Here is a 24,059-nt window from a genome sequence, read left to right on the forward strand (position 1 = left end):
CCAGCAGGGATACTCTTCCCGTATGGATTGATCCCAGTCAAAGGAGGTCCTTTGAGAAGGGACCTGATCTTGCCTTCCGCACAGCAAAACTAATGGGCATACTTCTTAGTATAATAAAAACCTCCCTGTTCTCGGAAGCCTTACTGAAAAAGCGAGTTTAGGCACTAGACAGGAAAATCGTATCTCCTGGTTTGAGAAGTTTCTGGCCCTATTTAGATCAAGTGGAAGAAAAAGGTGGGCTGGTGGCAATAATCCCTCAGTGGTTAGATCAGTGGAAGTAAAACAGTTAAATTGCAAGATCAATGCCCTAATAAGGGAACAATTTAAGCAGTTTTCGATGAGTGGACAAAGGGAAATTAATAGATTAAAGCAGGCAAGAAAAGGAATGCAGGCATCGGAGCACAGAGGAGTGGAAGACACAAATTGGATTAAATTAAGAGAGTCTGCACAGTCCGGTGATTCAATTAAATATTAGGCTTCTCAACAGCCACAGCCAACACATGTTTCGTCGCGTAAGGGGTGTGGTCCCGCAACTTCATCAAGGCTAGATCTTCCAAATAAATAATCTTTGATATGTGGTGATAATTCCGGACCACAAAGGGTTTCTGGTCTGAGCGGCGTGTCAAACGTGTAACCAAATTCAATGTAAAAGTTTCCTTTGAAAAGCAGTATCCAGGTTTTGTCCGCTCACACCTTCAGATTCCACACGCCGCTTGTGTCGTCTACTGAGTACGGTGACAAGCTCCCGATGACCTGTGCCGGCTGCCTAAATATTCACACGCCTTGATTCTCAATGAGCAAGGGTATGGCCCTATATGCTGCCTTAATATATTTCTACACGGCTTTCGACCAGGATGACTGGGGACTCTGTGAAGGAAACTGGTCGCCCGGGGGATCCCCATTCACCTGCTCAGACCGATCACTGCATTGTATTCCTCTACATTGACTCAGGTCCTGATGGAAGTTACCCAGGGCTTTTCAAGTAAAGTAGAAACTCATAATGGGCTGAAGCAAAGATACCTTGGCTCCTCTTCTTTTCTCTCTCTATATTAATGATTTACCTAGTAGGGTGGGCCTCTGTAAAGGGGATTCACTGAAACTTAGAACTATGAAACTGAGCTGTCTGCTCTACAGAAACGATGCCATTATGTTAGACCTAACTCCAGTCAGATTACAAAGGTACCTTAATGAGCTAGTATTCTACTCAGATGATTACTTTTATTTTAAAACTACCTCAAAAAGTAAAATAATATTTTTTAGAGGCCAGGGATTTAGAGTTAGGAAAAACATTCACTGGTTCCTGGGGAAGGACAAATTTGCTGTAGTAAAGTTGTATCCATATCTAGGAATCATTTTTACAAGCAAGTACTCCAGCAGTGACCACATTGACCAGTACAGAAGTAAGGCAATATCTCTGGCCTCCGCAATTGGTAGATTTTACAAACACTGTGGAAAAAGTCATTTCGCACATGCCTTATCAGTTTATAAAATTAAAATCCCTACTGTGCAGAGTTATGCCTGTGAATCAGTAGACTAACAGCATTGGGATTACTTCGAGAAAGTCAAGGGTCATATTTTGCACCAAATGTGTAATCTGAACCGATCAGCCCCATTAGTGGCGACTCGCCTTGAATTCAGGCATTTCTCCACTTGTGTGTTCGCCATGGCAGCGTGCCTGAGACAGAGCAATGCCCAATTGAAGAGCGCTGAGAAACCCTTATGGGTAGCAATGTGTGAGGACATCTTTTTATCACTGAAGGGGAAAAGTGTCCTCTTCAGGAATTACGTGAAACTTGCAAACATGTTTTAAATAGAGCACAGAAGCACGTGCTCTTTTCCTAAACAAGTTTTGAAAGCACAAATTAAAAAAAGAAGTTATGAAGTTTCTCGCAAAAGAGATATGGTATTGTGTTCAGCGCATTCCAATAGCGATATTTATAGCGGGAGTAGTTTTCATAAACAGCACAATCCTTATGTTGTATGGTATCTTCCCCATGGAGTGCGCAGGACCATCTTGTTCATAAGGTTGAATTTGCTTCCCTAACGAATAATAACAGGGGCGTAGGAGGGTCTCCCTAGGCAGGATAGACTTCGTCACTTATGTGGAAGCTGTGTGCAGGATCTAAATCATGTTTTGTTTGTTTACCCCCTAATACACCCCTCACTACATCGTTTTTTGAGACCGCTGTTCCTAAAATATAACATTGCCACTGATGAGGAGGCCCGATATTTCCTTACGGCCCCTCCTTCTGAACCAGATTGTTTTTAAGTTTTTTGCTTTTTTTAAATGCATTTTAGAGATGGATTATGCTGCTCCATGTAGATGTAGTTGGTAGCGAAGGGTTCCCTCTGAGCAAAAATCCAATATATTTTAGAAGTAGAACTTTATTGGGTTCTTCTATTTTATAGCTGAAATTATTGGAGTATTTAATGGTACGATATGTTTTGCACTGACCAAGTTATGGTGGTACCTTAAAGGGCTTATGAAATTGGTACGGACATTTCGCTTTCGGACTTTCAACACCTTCGGCCTTTTGTATGCAATTTGAACAATGATTACTTTGGACCAAATCTACTCCTCGCTATAATTAGAATTTCATAAGGATTTTTGAACCAGTTGTCATGCTCGAGCACTGGCGCTTTCTTCATCTTTTAGCTGTGTACTCTATTTAGAGTTGTTACTCTTTTTGTAATTCGATTATCATTGTGCAATATATATATATATATATATATATATTTTTAAAAATATATATTTTAGGTTTTCTGCTTTACATAGTCGAAGTTGCGAAATAATTTAATGGCACAACTCGTTTGGTACTGGCCTAGTTAGTTTTGTATCTAAAAGGATTCATGAAATTGATTTTCCGTTCGCAATTATGCTTTTTACCTCTTGTATGCAAATACGAATTCTGCATCGTTTTCTGAAAAATGTAATTTGCAACGTCTTTTGTGTTATTTTATCTTGTTTTTAAGTGTCGGTTGATTTGGTCTATCAGAGATGTCAGTGTATATTTATATGTATAACTCCTTGGAGCTCCAAATTATAATAAAGAAGATTCGAGCTTAACTCTTAATACCAAGGACGGGCGTGGGCCTTTGCGCTCACGCTATATTGCATGATGCCAGGGCCTAAATAAAAGTTAGGATACCAGTTTCATATGCATTGGGCAATGAGGATAGGTGGCAAGCTCCTTTATCATGCAGAGGACATGCCTGTCCCAAACAATCCCTACTGACTTCCTACTACTGGCAAATTGGTCTCCTTAAGATGCCCACTGTTTGTGTTCTTAGAAACCAACAAACTTTGGAATCTAGTTTTACCCCAGTGCTGATCTGAGAGGAAGCAAAAAAGTTCATGCACAGGCCATGCAGATGTACTTAGCTGGGCATTGGAGCTGCCAGGATGCGGAATCAGTCTGGATCGTGTCTAATTCTGTGTGAATCCCAAATTTCTAAGTTGAGTTACAATAAAGTCTCTAGTTCTAGGGCCATAGAGTTATGAAAATAAACACAACGCCCACACCCTGTGCACTTAATAGAGGGTTGCCAGTTTATTTGGAGATTAGACAGTGCCTTTAGATGCCCATATAGACTTAGAGCTTTAGGGAACAAGCTACCCAGAAGTCTCCTAAATCCTTGTGGCCCGATGAGAACTGGGACAATGTTCACAATAGGAGCAAACAATCACCTGCCACTGAAATTTTGTGATGAGGTTGACCTCAAATCATCCGGCCATCACTGAGAAATAAAGTTAGATAATTCCTTTTATTGATGATTTGTAAATAGTTCTGCTCTTACTCCAATGGGTTTCATTATGGTTACCAATCAATAGGAAACTAAAGACAGAAGACTCAGGAATACACTGAACATGAGAAAAACACAAAGAAAGCATTTATCCTTCAAAATTATAAAACATCATGAAGAGCAGGTGCGAAAATTAGTTGAAGGACAGCAACATAAAGTAAGAAGAGGAAAGCGGTGAGAAACCGGTGAGCGTGAGAGTGTGAGAAAACAAAGGTGAGAAGAAAGGTCTGTCATGAAATGGGGGGTTGTGCTTTATCAGTGGGGGGGGGGAGATGAGAGGCGTTAAAGTTCAAGCGGATGCTGAATACTTTAGTTTAAAACAAGCATTTTCAATGCAATAGGTCTCGCAGCATTAAAGTTTGAGTTATTGCCATTGTATATGACAATGTGTTGTATTAAATTTTTAGCAAAGTCTGTATTGGTGTATAAAGATGATTTGCAAGATGATAGCTGTCGCAAAATATTAAGCAATGTTGGCAATAATATTATATTATAATAATATTGCAAGTTACTGTTGTACTTATAAGCAGTTTGGTAGCGCATAGTGATGTTGTGGTGCCCCTGAGTGATGCTGTGGTGGTGCCGAGCGATGCGGTGGTGGTGCCGAGCGATGCGGTGGTGGTGCCGAGCGATGCTGTGGTGGTGCCGAGCGATGCTGTGGTGGTGCCGAGCGATGCTGTGGTGGTGCCGAGCGATGCTGTGGTGGTGCCGAGCGATGCTGTGGTGGTGCCGAGCGATGCTGTGGTGGTGCCGAGCGATGCTGTGGTGGTGCCGAGCGATGCTGTGGTGGTGCCGAGCGATGCTGTGGTGGTGCCGAGCGATGCTGTGGTGGTGCCGAGTGATGCTGTGGTGATAGGATAGATAGTGAGGGCAATAGATAGATAAATAGAGGAAGGGCGAAAGATAGATAGAGGGAGGACTAAAGAGAGATAGAGGGAGGGCAAAAGAGATAGAGGGAGGGGAAGAGAGAGATAGAGGGAGGCCGAAAGATAGCTAGAGGGAGGGCGAAAGATAGACAGAGGGAGGGCGAGAGAGAGATAGAGGGAGGGCGTGAGAGAGATAGAGGGAGGGCGAGAGAGAGATAGAGGGAGGGCGAAATATAGATAGAGGGAGGGCGAAATATAGATAGAGGGAGGGCGAAAGATAGACAGAGGGAGGGCGAGATAGAGGGTGTGCGAGAGAGAGATAGAGGGTGTGTGAGGGATGGAGTGTGGGGCAAGGGATGGAGCGAGGGGCAAGGGATGGAGTGTGGGGCGAGGGATGGAGTGTGGGGCGAGGGATGGAGTGTGGGGCGAGGGATGGCGTGTGGGGCGAGGGATGGAGCGAGGGGCGAGGGATGGAGCGAGGGGCGAGGGATGGAGCGAGGGGCGAGGGATGGAGCGAGGGGCGAGGGATGGAGCGAGGGGCGAGGGATGGAGCGAGGGGCGAGGGATGGAGCGAGGGGCGAGGGATGGAGCGAGGGGCGAGGGATGGAGGGTGGGGCGAGGGATGCAGTGTGGGGCAAGACGGTCTGTGAGATTTTTAAACATCGCCAGCTTGTGTGAAAAACCTGTCACTACCTATCCTATAGATTAAAGGTTTTTTTGTACGTGTTAAACACGGGTGCAAAATTAAAATTGCACACTTGTTAATTTAAACTAATGTACTCATTCGTTCAGTGCAGCTTTAAAAAGGTACCCTACCTGCCCAAAAGGGCAATACTTGACCCACTGGCACCTTGTGACGTCGAGTCACGACGCGCACTGGCTGGCTTAAGAGAGGGGTGTCCACTTTGGAGGCGAGGAGTGTCTGGTAATGTATTGGTGCAGGTAAGTACCGTAGAGATTATGCCCCGGGCTCTGGTGCAAACATGGAAAACGGGTCCTGCGACTGCTGGGGCGGGAGTAAAATGAGCAATTGTCAGGGTTCAATGCACCGCTTGGGACCCGGTGCCACTGCACCTGCTGCACCAGTGGTCGCTGCGCCTCTGAGTGATGCCGAGAGGATGAGGCGCAAGAGCCGTTGGCTGGGAAGCAGGGCTGCGCCATCCCGAGGGGGGTGGGTGTCAGGTCAGCAGAGGTGAGGGGCCGTTTGTAAGCAGGGCAGGTGGGAGATGGTGGTTGCAAGCAGGGTAGGGCAGAGGGGCTGTTTGTAAGCAGGGCAAGTGAGAGGTGGTGGTTGTAAGCAGGGTAGCGAGGAGAGGTCCATTGTTGAAGGCAGGGGAGAGGAGGTGGTTGGAAGCAGGGGAGATGAGGTGGTTGGAAGCAGAGGAGAGGGGCCGGTTGTTGTACACAGGGAAGGGGGGGTGGATGTAAGCAGGCCGGAGGAGAGGGGCCGATTATAAGCAGAGCAGGCAAGATAAGGTGGTTAGAAGCAGGGCTGGTGAGAGGGGTCGATTGTTCTAAGCAGGACAGGTGAGAGGATGTGGTTCAAAGCAGGGCCATGGAGAGGGGCCGATTGTTGTAGGAAGGGGAGAGGAGGTGGTTATAAGCATGGCAGGTGAAAGGGTCAACGTGTAAGCGGGGCAGGTGAGAGGGGAGATTGCTGTAAGCAGGGCAGGTGAGAGGGGCGGGATGCAGGAGGAACTGGTAATAAGGGCGGCTGTAAGCAGGGCAGTGGGTGGGACCATTAGGGTCGGCGGTAGGTGAGCCGCTGGGTGGCAGAATAGGTGACCATAGGTGCTGGTAGCGGGCCATGTGACACCTGGGAAGTACCCCCAATCCTTCCCTCCTCTCTGTGAGACACGCCGGCGCTGCACCTCACCCAGAACAGGACGCTGAGGGTCTTAAGCAGGGAGAGGCAGCCGCCCCCTGGCCGGTCCGCCATGGCTGGGTCGGTCCTTCTGCCCGAGCCCCGCAGATGCTTCGATGGCCCTCCCTCCGGTGGGGCTTCCCTCCCCGGGTCCCAGTGCACTCCTTGCTCCCTCCCCGTCCTCCTCGCACTGTTACGCACTTGCAAAGTAATGTTTAAAATGCAGAGTTTAGCCTACCAAGTGGACGATTGGGTAATATTTATTTAGGGAGTCTACAGAGAAAATGCAATGAGGCATTCGCTGGATGAATTTGAATTCTATGACGCATCGATGTAAGGAAGTCCCTCTGTGTTAGAAAAGTATGACTGGCAATTATTAAGGACGCTATTTTGATTGCCTGTTTCGCACTGCTGGAAGTGTTACATTCCTATAATAAACTGTAAAACAAACTTTATTCACAAGCTTTCAGAACATTGTGAAAATAGATGTCATTATTTTTTATTGAATGGTGAGGAACATGTAAAATAATGAATATATGTCCCGTCAGTCATTTGGGGGTTTCATATTTTTCACACGTCTTAAAGCATTTATCGGACAAACTTTGTGTATTTTTCCATGGGGATGAAGCCAATGCGTGTATTCTTCTGCAAACACTGAAACATATAATGTACCCTAAACCTCTGTTGCTTACAATGTCAGATATAATCAAACATAAACACACTTAAAGAAATCCAAAACACCCACCTGAATAAACTTGCTGCCATTACAGGACAAGCAAATGTGAAAGAAACAGAGGGACTTTGGCTAATTACTCCTTCTTCGAGGCCTCTTCAACGGTGTGCTGTCAACAGAACAACACTCACTCCCCCAACCCCTCTAACCTCTCAGAATCCATCCGCGTTAATCCCTGTTCGCACTAACCCCCACCTGCTTCGCACTCACTCCCCCAACCCCTCTAACCTCTCAGAATCCATCCGTGTTAATCCCTGTTCGCACTAACCCCCACCTGCTTCGCACTCACTCCCCCAACCCCTCTAACCTCTCAGAATCCATCCGTGTTAATCCCTGTTCGCACTAACCCCCACCTGCTTCGCACTCACTCCCCAACCCCTCTAACCTCTCAGAATCCATCCGTGTTAATCCCTGTTCGCACTAACCCCCACCTGCTTCGCACTCACTCCCCCAACCCCTCTAACATCTCAGAATCCATCCATGTTAATCCCTGTTCGCACTAACCCCCACCTGCTTCACACTCACTCCCCCAACCCCTCTGACCTCTCAGAATCCATCTGTGTTAATCCCTGTTCGCACTAACCCGCACCTGCTTCGCACTCACTCCCCCAACCCCTCTAACCTCTCAGAATCCATCCGTAATAATCCCTGTTCGCACTAACCCCCACCTTCTTCGCACTCACTCCCCCAACCCCTCTAACCTCTCAGAATCCATCCGTGTTAATCCCTGTTCGCACTAACCCCCACCTGCTTCGCACTCACTCCCCCAACCCCTCTAACCTCTCAGAATCCATCCGTGTTAATCCCTGTTCGCACTAACCCCCACCTGCTTCGCACTCACTCCCCCAACCCCTCTAACCTCTCAGAATCCATCCGTGTTAATCCCTGTTCGCACTAACCCCCACATGCTTCGCACTCACTCCCCCAACCCCTCTAACCTCTCAGAATCCATCGGTGTTAATCCCTGTTCGCACTAACCCCCACCTGCTTCGCACACTGCTCTGCTGGCGTCACTCGTATGCCTCAGACTCATAGCCGCCGGAGGGGCTGGGGCCACCAGAATGTCCCGTTGAAAGTACGGCGAAGTTCTCTTGCCAAGAAAAGAGATGTCACCCCCTTCGGCTGTGGGTGACCTGAAGCCACTCCAAGCCCAGCCTGCCTCGAAGCTCCTCCAGCCATCAGGAGGTCACCATCCAGGGTACAGGTGAAGGCTTTGGACAATAAATGTAGATTTCTGCGGAGAAGACGGCGCCGCCATTAAAAAACAAGAATTTGCGTGGGAGTCGGAGAGGGGGTGTGATGGAGCCAGCGACTGACAGCAGAAAGGGGAACCGTGAACATATGAGAGGCAGTGACTAACAGAGCGGCATCTCAGGGAAATGCAACATTCATAACATTAAGAACAAGCGCAATTGCTAGATGCCCTCATGGCATGTGTGACAACTTCAACCAGTTCTGTATCTTCAGCTAAAGGCATGTTGCATTTTGGGGCTTGTTGTTTCCCTTTTGAAAATTATAAGCATGGGGTTCAGAATTCACAGCATGCAAAGTGACACACAGGACATTGGGCTCCTTGTCTGCCGTGAGAGCCATGTCTGAATGCATGGATCAGACAAAATCGTGCCATTGTAAAGGATACCTTGTTGGAAATAATACAGCTGCATGGGTCTCGAAATTGGAAAATGGGAAGCCTCAACAAAGCAACATTTCTTCACAAATGCAGATGTTAATTCAAAGACCAAGCTGCCTCTGGCAATGAGTTAATTACTGCAACATTTATGACCTCTCCTCCTTCTTGCGCCTGCCAAAAGCGAAACCGAAGACAGCACAGTTAGTTACACACATCCCATCAATAGTGTTGAGATTAACTAAGCCGCGTCACTTGCATGAGGCACAATTTTTTTTCTTATGATACTGCTGTCGCATAAAAAGGCACGCGCCCTATGTGAACTGCTGAAAGCGTGTCACATGCAGTAAGTGGTAGGCAGACTACTGCTCGAAGAACAAGCACTGTGCGTTTGTATTGCAGGCAGAACAATGTTGGGGTAGAGAGCTGCAGACTTTGGAACTAGAGGCCCAGGTTTGTGTCGGCGTCTGCTCATCACCTGGTGATTTGGAGCAAATCATGTAAACACACTGTACGCTAAACAAAATTCTGACCTTGTGTAATGTAATTTGGGGCTCATTTAAATCGCTCCAGTAGTTCACTTTATAGAAAACTGCATAATAACGTTGTGGGAGTAGGAATCCAGAGAGGCAGACAGCAGATCAGTCTTTGTATGCACCCTTCAGTTTTAAGAATAAAGCGATGACTTCACTCACCTACGAAACCGAAAGCAGCCCGGGCTGAGAGTGAGAGGGCGGGGGCTGCCCGCGCATGCGCGCTCCGAGCCCCGGCGCCAAAGCGGAGTGCGGCATCTGAAGTCCCGGGTCCCAGGAGGGGGCCCGGGTGAAGACCAGCGCTGCGGAGGCAGATCGAGACTGACCCACTGGCTGACGAGAGACAGAGACACGGAACACGCTGAAAGAGCCCGGTGAGTTGGGGGGGGGGGGGGGGGGGGGGGGGAATGTGTGTGCGTGTGTGGGTGCGTCTGTGTGTGTGTGCGTGCGTGCGTCTGTCTGTCTGTGTGTGTGCGTCTGTCTGTCTGTGTTGTGTGTGCGTGCCTGCCTGCGTGTGCATGTGTTGTGAACAGCCTGCCGGAATCGGAGCGCGTGTTCACGCGCGCGACCTGATCCGATTCCGGCAGGCTGCGTGCGCGTGCCAGTCTCTTGTCGACTCTGGGTAGTCCTTGAAGACTGAAACGATTGCAATAGACTCTCTTTGCGACAGCAGGGGCTTTGCCCCTGCAATCGCAGGCGCGAGCCCTAAAAAATCACAATCAACCATTGCTTTCTAGACATCTCTGGTCCTCAAGGAATGAGTTCCAATAAGTTGGGGCAATCAATGTGTTTTGAATGTCAATGCAGGTCCAGGCACTTTTATAGAAAAATGATCTAAAGAAAAAATAAACTATTTTAACCAATAGAGGGCGATTATAGCATACCAATATCCTATTTCCAGGAGTTCACTTCATCACGATATCCTCTTTTACTTCAAGGGAGAGCGCAACAGAACCATATTTGAGGGCACTCATCACAGGTGCATATCCTATTACACCACAAGAGTGAGCTCTCTAAACAAATACCAATTCTAGAAACTTGGAGAAATTCATGCTGCACCGTGTAAGAAACTCTCTATTCAAATTACTGCACACCTACATGGCAGTGCCTAGTCTTTCAAGCAAATGGAATTCTCTTCCAGGCAAAAGAGGGACCCAAATTGTCCCTGCACAACATAGGTCGATTTCTCTAAAAACTGAAGCTTAGTGGAAACTAGGCTTGACTAATGCCAACCCCACACGTTCCATTATTTCCATCCTCAACTTTCAGCATATACACCAGTTTGTAGTTGCAAAACCTGTTTCGAGAGTATATATGACCTTTCTTTGTCCAGTTTAACCAAGATAGTAGAAACCGGGCATTTCTACCATGCAGGTCTGAACAGGAGGAGGGAAAGACATGCCTGTGGATTGGTGTGGTCTCGGTTAAATATCTGAGGCCACTTTAACTATGTCCACCTAGAGATAAATTAAGGATGTCTGGGTGTCTATATAAAGGATCTATCTCAAGTCGAAGGCTCAGCAGGCTTGTGGCTAAATTAAAATTTTCCCCAGCAGAGTTCCTCAATATTCTCTTCACGGATCGATGTAAAATAAATTGCTAGAAATATGATACCTGAAGAGTTGGTCATGCTGAAAAGCGTGTGGCCCTATGCCTAAAATCAGTAAGTGGAAAAGACTGTGCAAGATATTCTCTCTGTACTCTAAATCAAAGAATGTGCCAGTAACATTAACAGTGGTAAAACTGCAAAGTGTACTTTGCAAAACCCACCTAAATAAATGTCAGCCTTTGGTAAATTATTTTAGATTTAATTAAAATTAAAACAAGTTTAATTCATGAATTTTAAACACAAGTGATCTAATATACCTTGCAGGGAAAATCTATATTTGGGGGCATCACTCTCGCCCTAATCCACTTTCAGGTCCGCCACAAATTTTGTTTATAATTCTTTCAAATATACATAGAATGGGCTTCGGCCCACCTCCAGTGGTTTCTCTCCCTGCAGGCTACTGGGTGCATCTTAACACCTTCACTGGAATGCCTACATTGCAAAACATGAGGAACTTCTTACATTTAAAAAGTACACTCAAGCATCACACATTCAATTCTTTATCATACATGCACCCCATACAGATCTTCACTAGCAATACCGCAGTAACCATTATCGCCAACACCTTTACCACCATTGTTACCACCATTATAATCACCGCCATTTCCACGACCACTACTTTTACAACTGCCACCACAACCACCACCATCATTATTTGGATGCTGTCAGTAATATAACAAGTGTTAGCAAAGCAAATTGGTAAGATTTATCACTGAAAAAGCAAGCCAAACTAATGCGTCTAACTTTTCATTAAAAAGCCAAAATCCTGACAAAAATGTTTTTCCAATGTTATGAAATATACAGTGCCAGACTGAGTCCAATAAGGGTACACCACAGAAAAAGAAAATCACAGTCGTTTTCACTAAATATCTTTTTTCTATGAGGTCTTACTGTATAAATAATGAGCATAGTGAGGGGGAGGGGAGGGGGTGGTAATTTAATGACCTAAAATGTTACCACTACAAGAGGTTCATTATTTGCTGATGAAATATGCCTGTACCAGGAACCAGCTCTTCAAGCATCAATACCCTCTTAGTACTGCTAATGGAGAAAGCTCATCTCACACAGTTATAATATTCTAACAACTCTAAATGTTGTCACATACTGAAATCTAGAATACACCCAGTAAACAAAATAGCAATGGAGGCCAGATCTAACCTAGACAATGCTGCAATATTTATAATACTCTCTTGATAAATCTACTGAGAGTTAAAGACATGCCTGATGATCACTCACATGTGCTGGCCTGCCGCTGGCCTTCAGCGCCTCGTTTATCTTGTCCACCAGGCTCTTGATTCGGAAGTCAGTAGGCATCTTGTTGGGTTGGCAGGTCTTCCGGCACTCGGGACACTTATAGCCCTGGCCATTGTGACTAACCCAGTGTTCAGAAATGCAACCATGGCAGAAGTTGTGACCGCATTCGATCGAAACAGGGTCTTTGAAAACCTCCAAACAGATGCAGCAGGTGATCTCATCTGTAAAGGACTCTAGAAGCCTTTTCACATCGCCCATGATCTGAAAACAAATAACAACATCCCTATAGTGCAAAATACAAACATGTTCACATAGAGGAAAAAAAAATCGAATCTAGTGACTAAGACACAGATTCAAAAACAGTAATTCGAAGAAATCAGTTTACACGTTTGTGATCCTGAGGAAATACATTCAGAAAGGACTGTCCAGGGTTTACTGCAAAATGCAAATAATAGCTGGATAACCAGACAAAGTGAGTGTAAAGCTTGCTTGGAGTGGTCAAGCACCTTGCTCTTATAAACATCAACATTCTATTGATAGTTCCAAACAAGCCTTGATCGCCTAAAACAAAAATGTGGAATGATTCACAGGAAACATTCCAAGAACAGCCAGCAGAGTTCTGGCTGGCTGAAAACAATATACGCTGTCAAGGGAAAGTCGCTTAACTTGAGGATCAATTAGGAAGGAAAAATAGGGAGGTTTGGAAATAACTTTTTAAGGTCAGAATTCCAGACACTGGAGAAGGCTTTTTAGTCAAATCACCTAAAACATGTACTGTCCCTCAGACTCTTTGGCAGAACACACAATCTGTTAGGGCACCAAGGGAAGTATGAGGGGAATGAATACGAGTTCTACACTACTGCCAACTCCAGAAAAGAAAATATCACAAGCCCTTCATGCAGTAAGGCAGGTGCTGGAAGAGTCCAAGGTCTGCAATCCAGAGAGTAACACTCTTGTATCACAGTGGCTTGTCTCATCAGCAGTGGGATCTAGAAGTGCCCAGGGTACAATCAAAAGTTCAATTCAATGTTATAGTTGTTCGAGAGTTCATACAAAACATCAAAAAGTATGTTTAGCAATACAAAACATGCATAGTTCAAAATGCAAGAATTGAGCTAATGATTCAACACTTCATTCGTATCAACTACAGATTCATCCCAGGGCTCATTTTACATAATTGGTTAATTTACAGAGGACATTTGGCTCAATCGATTTTAAGTGGTACGCTGTAGCTGCATTGTAACCACGGACTCCCTCTCTCACATGCGAGGACATCAAAAGGTCAATAAAATATGTTAAACTAACCTCTTTCCCTTTTACAATATTTCTGGTTGCTTAGTCATGGCAGCTAACTCAATATAAACTCTATAATCAGAGTCCTTTCTGAAGATTTCACAATAATACGGTTTTAATGGTCTCATTGTTAGAAATGGGGAATATATCTTTGGACTACAGGCATATAAATTGAGCTTTTAACATTTTCTGTTTTTTATTATGTATATAAACATTTCTGAGGTACTTTTTGGACCTTACTGGCATCAGATGGAAAGTTTCATGGAAAGTTACCCAAGTCAAGGCTAATGCATATTTTATTAGGGGCATATGCCACATCTAGCTCTCTCTTTGTCCATAGATTCACCAAACAAAACTATCTCTCAGAAGGTTAATGCCCAGTTCCCCATAACCGAATAAACTGCTACACCCACACGAGGCCCCTGGAATTCTCTTATCTAAATTATTCTCTGTAATTCGTACAGCTTTTGACAGGTTACGCCCCCAAACCTCAGTAGAAAAATTCACCTCTGTCACCGGTTTCACATTATATACCATTAGAGCAGCTTCAGCAATGCTATTACCCATTCGGTGCAAACAGCTTAGTTGCCTTTACTCTAATCAGAAGCTGTTTCACTTGTACCAACAATGTCCAAAGAAAGTGACATGGGGAGCCTCTTGCACCGACTCGTTTTTTGGACACAGGCACTGTTTGGGGGAATCGTACCTGCTAAATCCCGCTGCTTAGCGCTCAGACCCATCTCTGGCTGTTGGTCCCCCGCGCTGCCGCCTCAGGAACATCACACGGCTGCCGACCGGGGGGAATACAGCCCCCAGAAGCCTTTGAACATCGCCCCGCCCAACTCTGCCCACTTCCGCGCCCGGAAGGCGCTCAAAACAACGGCACTCCCTCGGTGGAGCGGCAGCCTCTTGCACCGACTACTTTTTTGGACACAGGCACTGTTTGGGGGAATCGTACCTGCTAAATCCCGCTGCTTAGCGCTCAGACCCATCTCTGGCTGTTGGCCCCCCGCTGCCGCCTCAGGAACATCACGCGGCTGCCGAGCAGGGGGACTACAGCCCCCAGAAGCCTTTGCACATCGCCCCGCCCAACTCCGCCCACTTCTGCGCCCGGAAGGCGCTCAAAACAACAGCAATCACTCGGTAGAGCGGGAGCCTCTTGCACGGACTCGTTTTTTGGACACAGGCACTGTTTGGGGGAATCGTACCTGCTAAATCCCGCTGCTTAGCGCTCAGACCCATCTCTGGCTGTTGGTCCCCCCGCTGCCGTCTCAGGGACATCACGCGGCTGCCGAGTGGGGGGACTACAGCCCCCAGAAGCCTTTGCACATCGCCCCGCCCAACTCCGCCCACTTCCGCGCCCGGAAGTAGCTCAAAACAACGGCACTCTCACGGCGTCGCGGGACGCGCGCGGGCAGCGCCGGGCTAAGCCTGGGAAAAAGGGCGGGCCGTCTGGGGCAGGCCGAGGCTGGGCTAGGCCACCTCCCTTATATTGGTTACCCGGGACATACACACTGAGGAAAATCTTAAATGAACTGTGTACTATTTCATGTATCATCTTTGCATTACAAGCTGTAAACCATCAATACATACTAGAAAAATGAACTCACGGCTCAGTAATTGCAGGAAATCCCTGGTGGGAGTGACTGTCAGAGGGACCCAAGACCAGTTTATTACGAGGGCCGCTACAGTGTTAGAATGTGAAATAGCCATCACCGAGCGGCGCTTGTCTTCAGAATTGCTGTATAAACGCTCTTCCATGGGTCCCATCCAGCAAGCGACCACACCACCTAATCACGGCATCGATATAGAATAATTAAACGACACTGGTATTCCCCCACAGCCACAAGATCTAGCGAAATCAGCAGAGATAAGCAGGGAGCCTAATTTTATAAACCTGAATATAGGATCCCAAACGGAAATTTCTTCAGAGGAGCAAACACTATTGACATCTAGGAAGCCCGCCACCAATAAGATTATATTGACTAAATCATTGGGGTCAGGACCTCCAAACAAAAGAAACCGAGGGGGGAATAGCCAAATAGGCAGACGAGCAAAAACACCTAAAATAGTTTTGAGCCCCTTAAAGGGCCAAGGTTCTGCAGCAAGGAAGCCTGTGCCAGATCACTCGCCCCCATATTCCCATCTTATTCAAGATCCAATGGGAAATATTGAACAACTGGTCAAATCCTTATTACTACCACTCGTGGAGAGAGTGAAAAGAATGGCAGAGCAATTGGGGTCCATCCAAGAATCGACTACTACCAACACTAAACTACTCAGGGAATTGCCAGCTAATAGACATGACTCGATCTCTTCTGTGCTATCCACAGAGCCTAAAACAACTAACCCTCAAATATAGCGTTGATTTATTGCCCCCAGCCCACGATAACACCCCGGCCCCTCTAAATATGAATATAGATACCGACCTCAGGAGACCTAGTGAAGAAAGAGCCGGAGGGCAAGCAAGTAAGCCAGATTACAAGCACGGAAATACCGCAAGGACATTTCATTCAGATAATTCAAAAGGAACCGTTCATCAAATTGATCTCCCTCCAGAGGTCGCACCTTATTTATAATACTCACTGGGGTCCCAGAGCTGGTAGCGGGGAAAACTGAGGGATACCCAGAGCTTAAGAACAAAGTAGTGCACTGGCTGAGAAAGAACAGGCCATTACCCCCAACATAGATGGTGAAATCTTACATGTAAGAAGATTAGGTTGGGTGGGACAAAGACCGAAAGATATACAGGGGGATGTCATCATTATCAATTTCAGAGATCGCAGGGCGACTATCCATATCAGAGACTGGTACCTTGAGAATGGAGGGGGAGGTATTATCTACCCGTGATTTAAGTTATTTCTACCCACAAGCTTTATTAAGTAACCCTTCAAGACCACAGTATCCCTATACGCGTACCCCGGCGGGTCCTATCTTTAACATCCCCACCTTTAACCGATTTGCTTCTCTCTCTGGATTGGATGGGGTGGACTGACTCACTACAGAGGTTTCAAGGGATTATGAGCCAGTTATACATACTGCTTACGACACGATATACAGGGAGGAAGGACCACTTGACAGAAGATCTAAGATGAGAGAGGTCGATACCGCTAATAAGAAAACCCCCAAAGGCCAGTCTATTATATCATGGAACCTAGCGGGTTTAAAGGATAAAGTGGACCTCCAAGAATGGTTAGACATAGTAAACAAGCACAATATATTGTGCTTTCAAGAAACCTGGACGGTCCAAGACATTCACTTGATAGGATATCAAACCTTTATTACACAATGCACAATACGCGCTTCAGCCCTTCGAGGTCTTCCCTGGGTATTTGTGGTACCATTTACTAGGGGCTGACCTGTGGCCAGAGATGCCAATTGGGTTTGGGGACAGTTCTGGGGAAAGAACACAGGCCCTGAGAACCTGATTGGCAGGAACCCAGGGCACATCAAATCAAAAGGGCATCAGTAGTCTAGCAAAAAGTGTGTGTGTGTGGGGGGGGGGGGGGGGGGGGGGGGGGTACCGCAGCAGAAACCCAGCTTTTCAGTTATACAAGTAGTGCAATGAGAGAAACAAATCTTTTTGTATCAACTAAATAGTACTTGCTGTATTGACCAGAAATGGACGTGAGTGAAGTGGTAATCTGAAGTTAGACCACCTTTTCGACACGTGTATCTTTTTAAAAATAACTTCCCAGCATAGGGTGCTGTATATGTAGGAGGGATCCTCTGGCACACTGAACACTCCACCTTCTGCACTCTAGACTAAAAGCACACCTTCTCGCACAGAGTAATCTCTTCTTGTACACACATCTTCAACAGAGAGCGCTCACTTTAGGTGCACCAAGCCACAGCAAGCACCCTTTGTAGGAAATTAGAATGCTTCTGACATGGTTACCCCCACTTTTTGCCTGGTGTCCGTGTGTAATGACTGATTGTACCATGTACCCAGAGAGCACCTCAGAGGTGCCCCCTGAAAACCTACCAACCCTGGTGTGGTCTCTGACCGACTGTAGGCAGCCATCCACCACCAGACATGTTTCTGGACCTCTGGGTAGAGAGCCCCTGCTCTTAGGGACCAGAAACAAAGCACATCCTGGGCAGAGGTGTCACACCTCCTCTCCCAAGATGGGCCGGTGCTCGAAAGGGGAAGCTTTAAAGGCCTGTCACCTTTGTAATGTGACCCTCAGCCTCTGCTGCTATCAGCAGATGGCAGCCTCTGGTTTACACCCGCACTTTGGGAGAGAAAACCACCTCTGTCAACTCCACCCCTACAGTGGGGGAGGCGAGATGAAGCGCATCTTTCAGTCCCCACCACCTTGAAGATGGGGAGATCCCTTTAATCAGGGCTAGGTCTATGCCGACCCCCCCCCCCCACACACACACACACAGGAGGGTGGCATAATAGAGGGTGTAGTCACCCCAGGTAAGGTGCCCATTGGCCCTACCAGCTACTCCCCTAAAATACCAAAATCTAGCATGGAGGTGGCTCACCAAGACATAGAATCTAGATCTGTGATGATCTAAGAAAGAAGACATCCCTGCAGATAAGACTGAAGAAGACTGTCTTAGCCCCACTCCCTAACGGTATGTATCAAGTTCTGAGAACCTGCTACCTGCCTTGCAGCCAGCGACCCCATAAACCCTTGGAAGACTGTGGCCTTCGAAAAACACTCAAATCTCCTGTGGACAGCAGACCTGTCCAAATGAAACCAACTCCAAGGACTCTGGATCCAGCTGGAACCACGATCCCTGCCCACTCTGCACCCAAAGCCAACTGCCGAGTCTGAATGGCTCACCTGAGCCGTGAAGTCTCCACATCGATCCTGACCTTGTGCCTACCGTTGGCTGATTTCTCCTGATCCCCATGGCGGCACCTGCAGTGTGAATCCAGAGGCTCCCCCTGACCACATTCGGCTCCGGTAAGAGGATTCGGACGTCGAAAGGCACCCATAGCCCATGCTTCTTGGTGAGCGGAACCGACGATGCCCCTATGACCCCCTACATTTCTACTTACCTCTGCCGTCGTTGGTTTCCCTCCTGCTACCTCGGGTGCACCGCCTGCAGCCAGTTTGCCAAAAGAAGAATCTACTCTGAAAAGCATTGGCGCCAGACACTGAAATTGCACCAGGAACCCGGCCGCCCCTGTGCTGCTAGTGGCATATGTTTGGTGCTGCTTTGTGCCCCCCCCCTGTGCTTGTCCTAACCCAGAAAGCTTGGACAATGCAACCAATGTATCTACCTGCAAGCAGTGTAGCTCCAGGCACCACCAGCCTCCAATGAAAAGCATTGGGCCAGACTCAGACTTTGACCTCTGTACCCAGACGCCCTGTGCTGCTGATGGTGCAGTTTCGGTACTCACCTGACCCTTGCTCTTTGCTGAACTTTGGGCCTGAAGACTGAATTTGTGAGTGTGATACTCACCTGTTTAACCGGGAAATTGTTTTCCCCATAGAATAACACTGAACTGTTCTAAAAAGTTTCTAAGTGTCGATTTTTCAAAGTGAAAAGTATTTTTATTGATAATCATACTTACCTTAATGCGAAGATCTTGGTCTTAAAATAAGATACAAACAAAGTATATTTTTCTAAAATTGGCTTCTTGAGTTGCGTATCCATTACTGAGCAAAGTTGTGCAATAAATGTCTTACACTCCTCTGTGTTAGGCCTGAGGCTGCTCACCCACACTACCACTAATAGAGCACTTTGGGTTTTACACTGAGCCCTATCCACTTTTGGGAGAACCCCTGGACTCTGCACAGTATAAGCATATAGTGGTAATAATATATACAGAGCCAGCTTCCTACATCATGTATTGGGGGGCTCCTTAGAGAACCTCCCCATTACTTCCTGTGTAGCCCTGCAGGGTCTGCTGGCAAGCAAGTGCTGCCGCTGACCCCAGACACTGTTCTGCCTTCCTGCTGATGAGCTTAACTCGGGTACGGGAAGACAGAAGAAAGGATTTCCTGTAAAGGAGAGGTGCAGCCACCTCTCCTTTAGAATTGGGTGTCTCTGAGCTAAAGTTGGTATGATTCTGAGCACCACCAGACTGCTTTGAAGGGCACAATTGGTGCCCTCCTTGCATTAACCCATTTGCCCATGTTCAGGAACACTTCGCTCCTGCTTGAAACCACACAAAGGACAGGAGAGTGAACACCCCCTGTTCAGATACCAGGGGGCCACTTGATTCTGCTATCTTGAAAGCAAGATAAGGAGAGGCCCCTGGGAGCATCTGACAGGTCAGTCCACCAAAGTAGCATCCCTGCCCCCCCCCTCCCCTTGTAGGTGGGTCACAGCGGAAGTTGATTAACCCCCTTCCTGGGTTACTTAAGGGTTCCCCTGAGGGTGGGACTCTAGAATAATCTAAAACAATGATTTCTCTGAAAGACGCGTCTTCAGGATCCTCCACACGACTCTTATGCTCCTGGACACTGGACTCTGCTGTTGGCTGTGCCAGACTCGACAAGACTGCTCCAGGTAGGAGTACTTCCTACTGCAACCTTGTGTCAGTGCTTTGTTACCATTCTGCAACATCTGTGACCAGGACTGTGTGTGCATCAAGGACAGCTGGAAGGAATATCCCATGAAGTAAAGGAGTCGGAGACCGGTTTGTAGACCCTGCTGTCCCATAGACTCTTCAAGGCTCTACAACACAGATTGTGGTTTGGCAGTTCTCCAGATGCCTGACATGTCTTCTGTGCAACTAGGAAGACTGCAATTCGTTGTGGAGCTGCTGGAACCATGTCTATCTGCCATTGTCAAGGCTTGCTTATTTTCCAGCCCAAAGATCTTCAAGCACCCAGAAGCCCTAGCCTCAAGCATCACTTTGCTGCAAAAGTGACAACCTCAATGCACATCCTGCAACGTGGGACTCCCTCTTTACTGTGCTGCTGAGGCCTCCTCGCTTCTCCCAGCGCCTACTGCCTCCGGGATCTTCCATCGATTGCTTCTGGCTTTCCTGCTTGCTGAGGGTTGGCGGGACTTACCTGTCATGGGTGAGTCACTCAGATCTTGCTAATCTGCAACTAAGCATTTCTTCCTGCAGCACGTCCGCTTCATTTGTCAAGGGTTGTTGGTGGTCCTGCAGGCCACTGACCCTCCTGCAATTCATCGACCATTGTGGGACAGCTAGTGGATGGCTTCTGTGCACCTACAGCATTGCCTGGTCTCCATAGCTGCAACTCCAAGTCTCCATACTACAGTGAAGTACCCTCGAGAAGGGTGGGCATTGTGCTCCTGCACCTCCTGGACAATTCCGGGTGGTATGGACTGTCTCCTCTTTCTGCAGGTGCTGCTCATCTGGAATCCATGCTTGGATTTCACCATCCTGGTCCACAGGTCACGGTAGCCACTGGACTTCCGGAAATCCCTATTGACTTTAAGGGTAAGTTCAAACATAATTTCACACTTATGCACCTGGGCTTCTTGGTGTATGTATCTTGCTTCTCTGGGTATCCACTGGTGAAAGTGCTCTCCAACCTTACTTCTTCAGACAGGTTTCCTCCTGGTCTTCTGGGAAGCGTCCTGAATCCTAAAAACTCCAAACACAACTTCCCCATGCTAGCCTATGGACACTGACTTGTGGTATCACCGCTGCACACAGGCGTGTAGAGGCTACTAGTTACTAACCTGTGGTGGTTCCGGGATTGCCCTGCACTGCAGATCCTTGGGTGGTAGTCTTGTCTGGGTACTCACATTGCATTCCATTTTTTTAGTATATGGTTTGGCCCCCCCATAGGGGGCCCAAGTGTTTATGTGCTTTATTAACTGTTTTGAAGTGTCTTTTGTTGTGTATTGATCTCTCCGGGTAGGAGATATACCAAAGTAGTATTAGTGTTGATGTGTAATAAATACAACAGTTAATTTCTAACACTAGTGTGGCTCTTTCTTGTGTGATCTTAAATGACTGTGTGGTAAATGCACCTGCCTTACACCCTCCTGAATAAGCCTTAGCTGCTCTCCACAGTTACCCCTTGAGAGCTTTGGCTATCAGGGACCTCTTACACTATCACCAAGGGTTGCCTGGACTCAGTGCAGGGTGTATCACCAATAGGTGTACACCATATACTGAACCAGCCACCCAGGCTCATTCTGATTATACCTACCACTCTCCTCAGCCACAACTGGGCACACCAATCACTCTCTCCAAACTGCTGAACGCTTCCTCATTTCAACCTCCTTCACACCTATTTATCTTAGGCATATAATGTGCAGCAATAGACAGTGCTCACAGGCACATTTCCGCTCAAAATGGGGGAGAGGTGATAAAGTCCTATGCTTCATCCTCTCATACAATCAGATTTTATACTACTGTAGTAGGCTGATGCTAATGTGCACTGCATCCAACTACAACTTCTGTGGAAATGTGATTCTGCGAAAGGCAAGATCCTCACCCACGTATTGTGGCATGCTTCATCATCGGGCTTTCTACACCTGCTTCACTTGCGGTTCCAGGAGGGCTCTACCACCTAATGGGAGAGCAAAGTTTTTTTTCTGTGATGTCCCACCAGAGAAGTGATAACTAAAACAGTCTAGGACTATCCTCTTTATTCGGGGATCCCTGGCTGGGTGAATAGTGCATATGGTTGAAGAGGGAGGCTTAGTAAAACTATCAAAATTAGTCAGAGATTATCTTACATCACTACAGTCAGTCTAGGACCATGACAGCAGATGTGTCCTATAATAAATAAGAGGCAAAAAATGTAAGTGAGATACAAAACATGGTCCACAGTAATGTCTGGACTGAAAACGCTTAGCGCAGTGTAATTTTAAGGATTTTCGTGGCCCTGGGCAAGTTAAGTTCCGGTGCCCGCTGTTTGGAACAAATGTGATTTTTGTACCTATGTTCTGCTCGAACACTTAAAGACAACGCAATAACCCCCCCCCCCCCTTTTTTCTTTCTTATCTCTCTTCTCTCTTCTAGACAAGCCAAGAAATATATCTAACACAAATGTACTGTATACAACTGCCAATGTACATTCCATTTATATTTTTCAATAAAAAAACTTTTATAAATCAAAATAAAAAAAAAAAGCTTTCCTGGGACCCCAACATTCCTAAAAATTACACGAGTATAGAAAGCCAGAGGTAGACAGGGAGAGAGAGGTTCAACTAGAGAAACTGACAAAGGAGTGATGAAGTGGGGGGAATATTACATTCCCAGGGGGGGTCTTGGAAAATGGGGTCCCTGGCCAATTGCCCACTCGCTCTTGCCTTGAAACATCTCTCGTAAAGTGGGCTTACTGTTAGTTCAATAAACGGGTTCATGTCCTATCATTCAGTGGTTCTTGGCAGTAAGGGGGCAGAAAATGCAATCTGTGATGGAAACGGCATGTCGCTGCAAATATGGTCTGCGTGGTTTCTGTTGTCACAATAGCTCTACTGCATCTGGGAACATTTTTAGTGATCTAGACGATGGACACATTCCTGCATGCTGGTTTATGTTGTATGGAAGCGCAGTGAGTAGAATAGGTTGTGTGTAGCCTAGCACCACAGTGGAAGTATAATTTTTGGTAAGTAAAGGTGGTGCGTCATACCATGTACTCACACCCCTCTACACCTACCTCCTCCATCTGTCTTGAAGCTATGTTTTGCTTGCCTTGTCAGTGTTACTACTCAAACAAGTTTATACTATCTGTAAATAATTGTGTAGAAGCTGTGTACAAATCATAACAAAGCCTGATCAATTACCAACAAGAAAAAGCTGTGGTTAAGTGACAAGGCTAACATAAGAGTAGTGCAACTTGCAGATGTCTCCTAATGGAAATGAGGGTCTAAAACAAGCACAAATGCACTAACTCTTGGATCTAAATAGGAAACCACATTTCAGTGAGCTAGATTCCACATGCATGCAATGATCTCCTAGGGTCTACGTCAGGACAGCACCCTAACTTCCTTCCCAAAATGCATTCATTGCAGTCAGTCACTCCTCCAAACCTGTTACATGTGTCTAGACTACTGAACAGCCACAAAAACATTCACACTATCACATAGCCAAAACTCTCAGCCTACCATTCTAGCTACATCGGAGAAGGCACCATGTGCAGATAAGGCTGCCAGAAAACGGTTCAGCCACTATGTGGCCAACATAACAATTTCCAAACTACTGAACCACAGCATTATAGAAGAAAACCTAGGGTTGATGAGATCAAAAGAAAAGTCGATGTGAGTGATTACCAGATAGCAGTACATTATCGAAGAGCCAATCTACCACAAGATAAACAAACTAGAGGCACTCAAAAACTTGTCCACAACTTGGTAAGATCGCCATAGTTCTCTTAAGAGTGCAATATAGCCAGAATAAAGAATAAAGTCAAAAGCAATCTAGAATTTTTTCCGATCTCCAATATTACTCAACATCTGCATCTCCTTCGAACCTTGATCGAGTCCAAAAACAGTTAACAAGATGTCCTACAAGAACTATGAAAAATACACAACTCTACAACAGTCTAAATACTTTTATTAGATCCCAATATA

The 24,059-nt window shown here is 46.5% G+C and overlaps 1 protein-coding gene across 1 annotated transcript in view; it reads right to left on the reverse strand.

Annotated features, from left to right (window-relative positions):
* The window catches only part of LOC147703662 (RING finger protein 112-like), a 247,865-nt gene that overhangs the window by 222,820 nt on the left and 986 nt on the right, over positions 1 to 24,059 (reverse strand). The window contains exon 2 of the mRNA XM_086932000.1: positions 12,273 to 12,551. Coding sequence (XP_086788126.1) covers positions 12,273 to 12,548 — 276 coding nt within the window. The 5' untranslated portion in view covers positions 12,549 to 12,551. The remainder of the gene's footprint in view (positions 1 to 12,272; positions 12,552 to 24,059) is intronic.

Source organism: Lissotriton vulgaris, chromosome 7, assembly GCF_964263255.1.
Source record: "Lissotriton vulgaris chromosome 7, aLisVul1.2, whole genome shotgun sequence".
Taxonomy (NCBI): Eukaryota; Metazoa; Chordata; class Amphibia; order Caudata; family Salamandridae; genus Lissotriton; species Lissotriton vulgaris.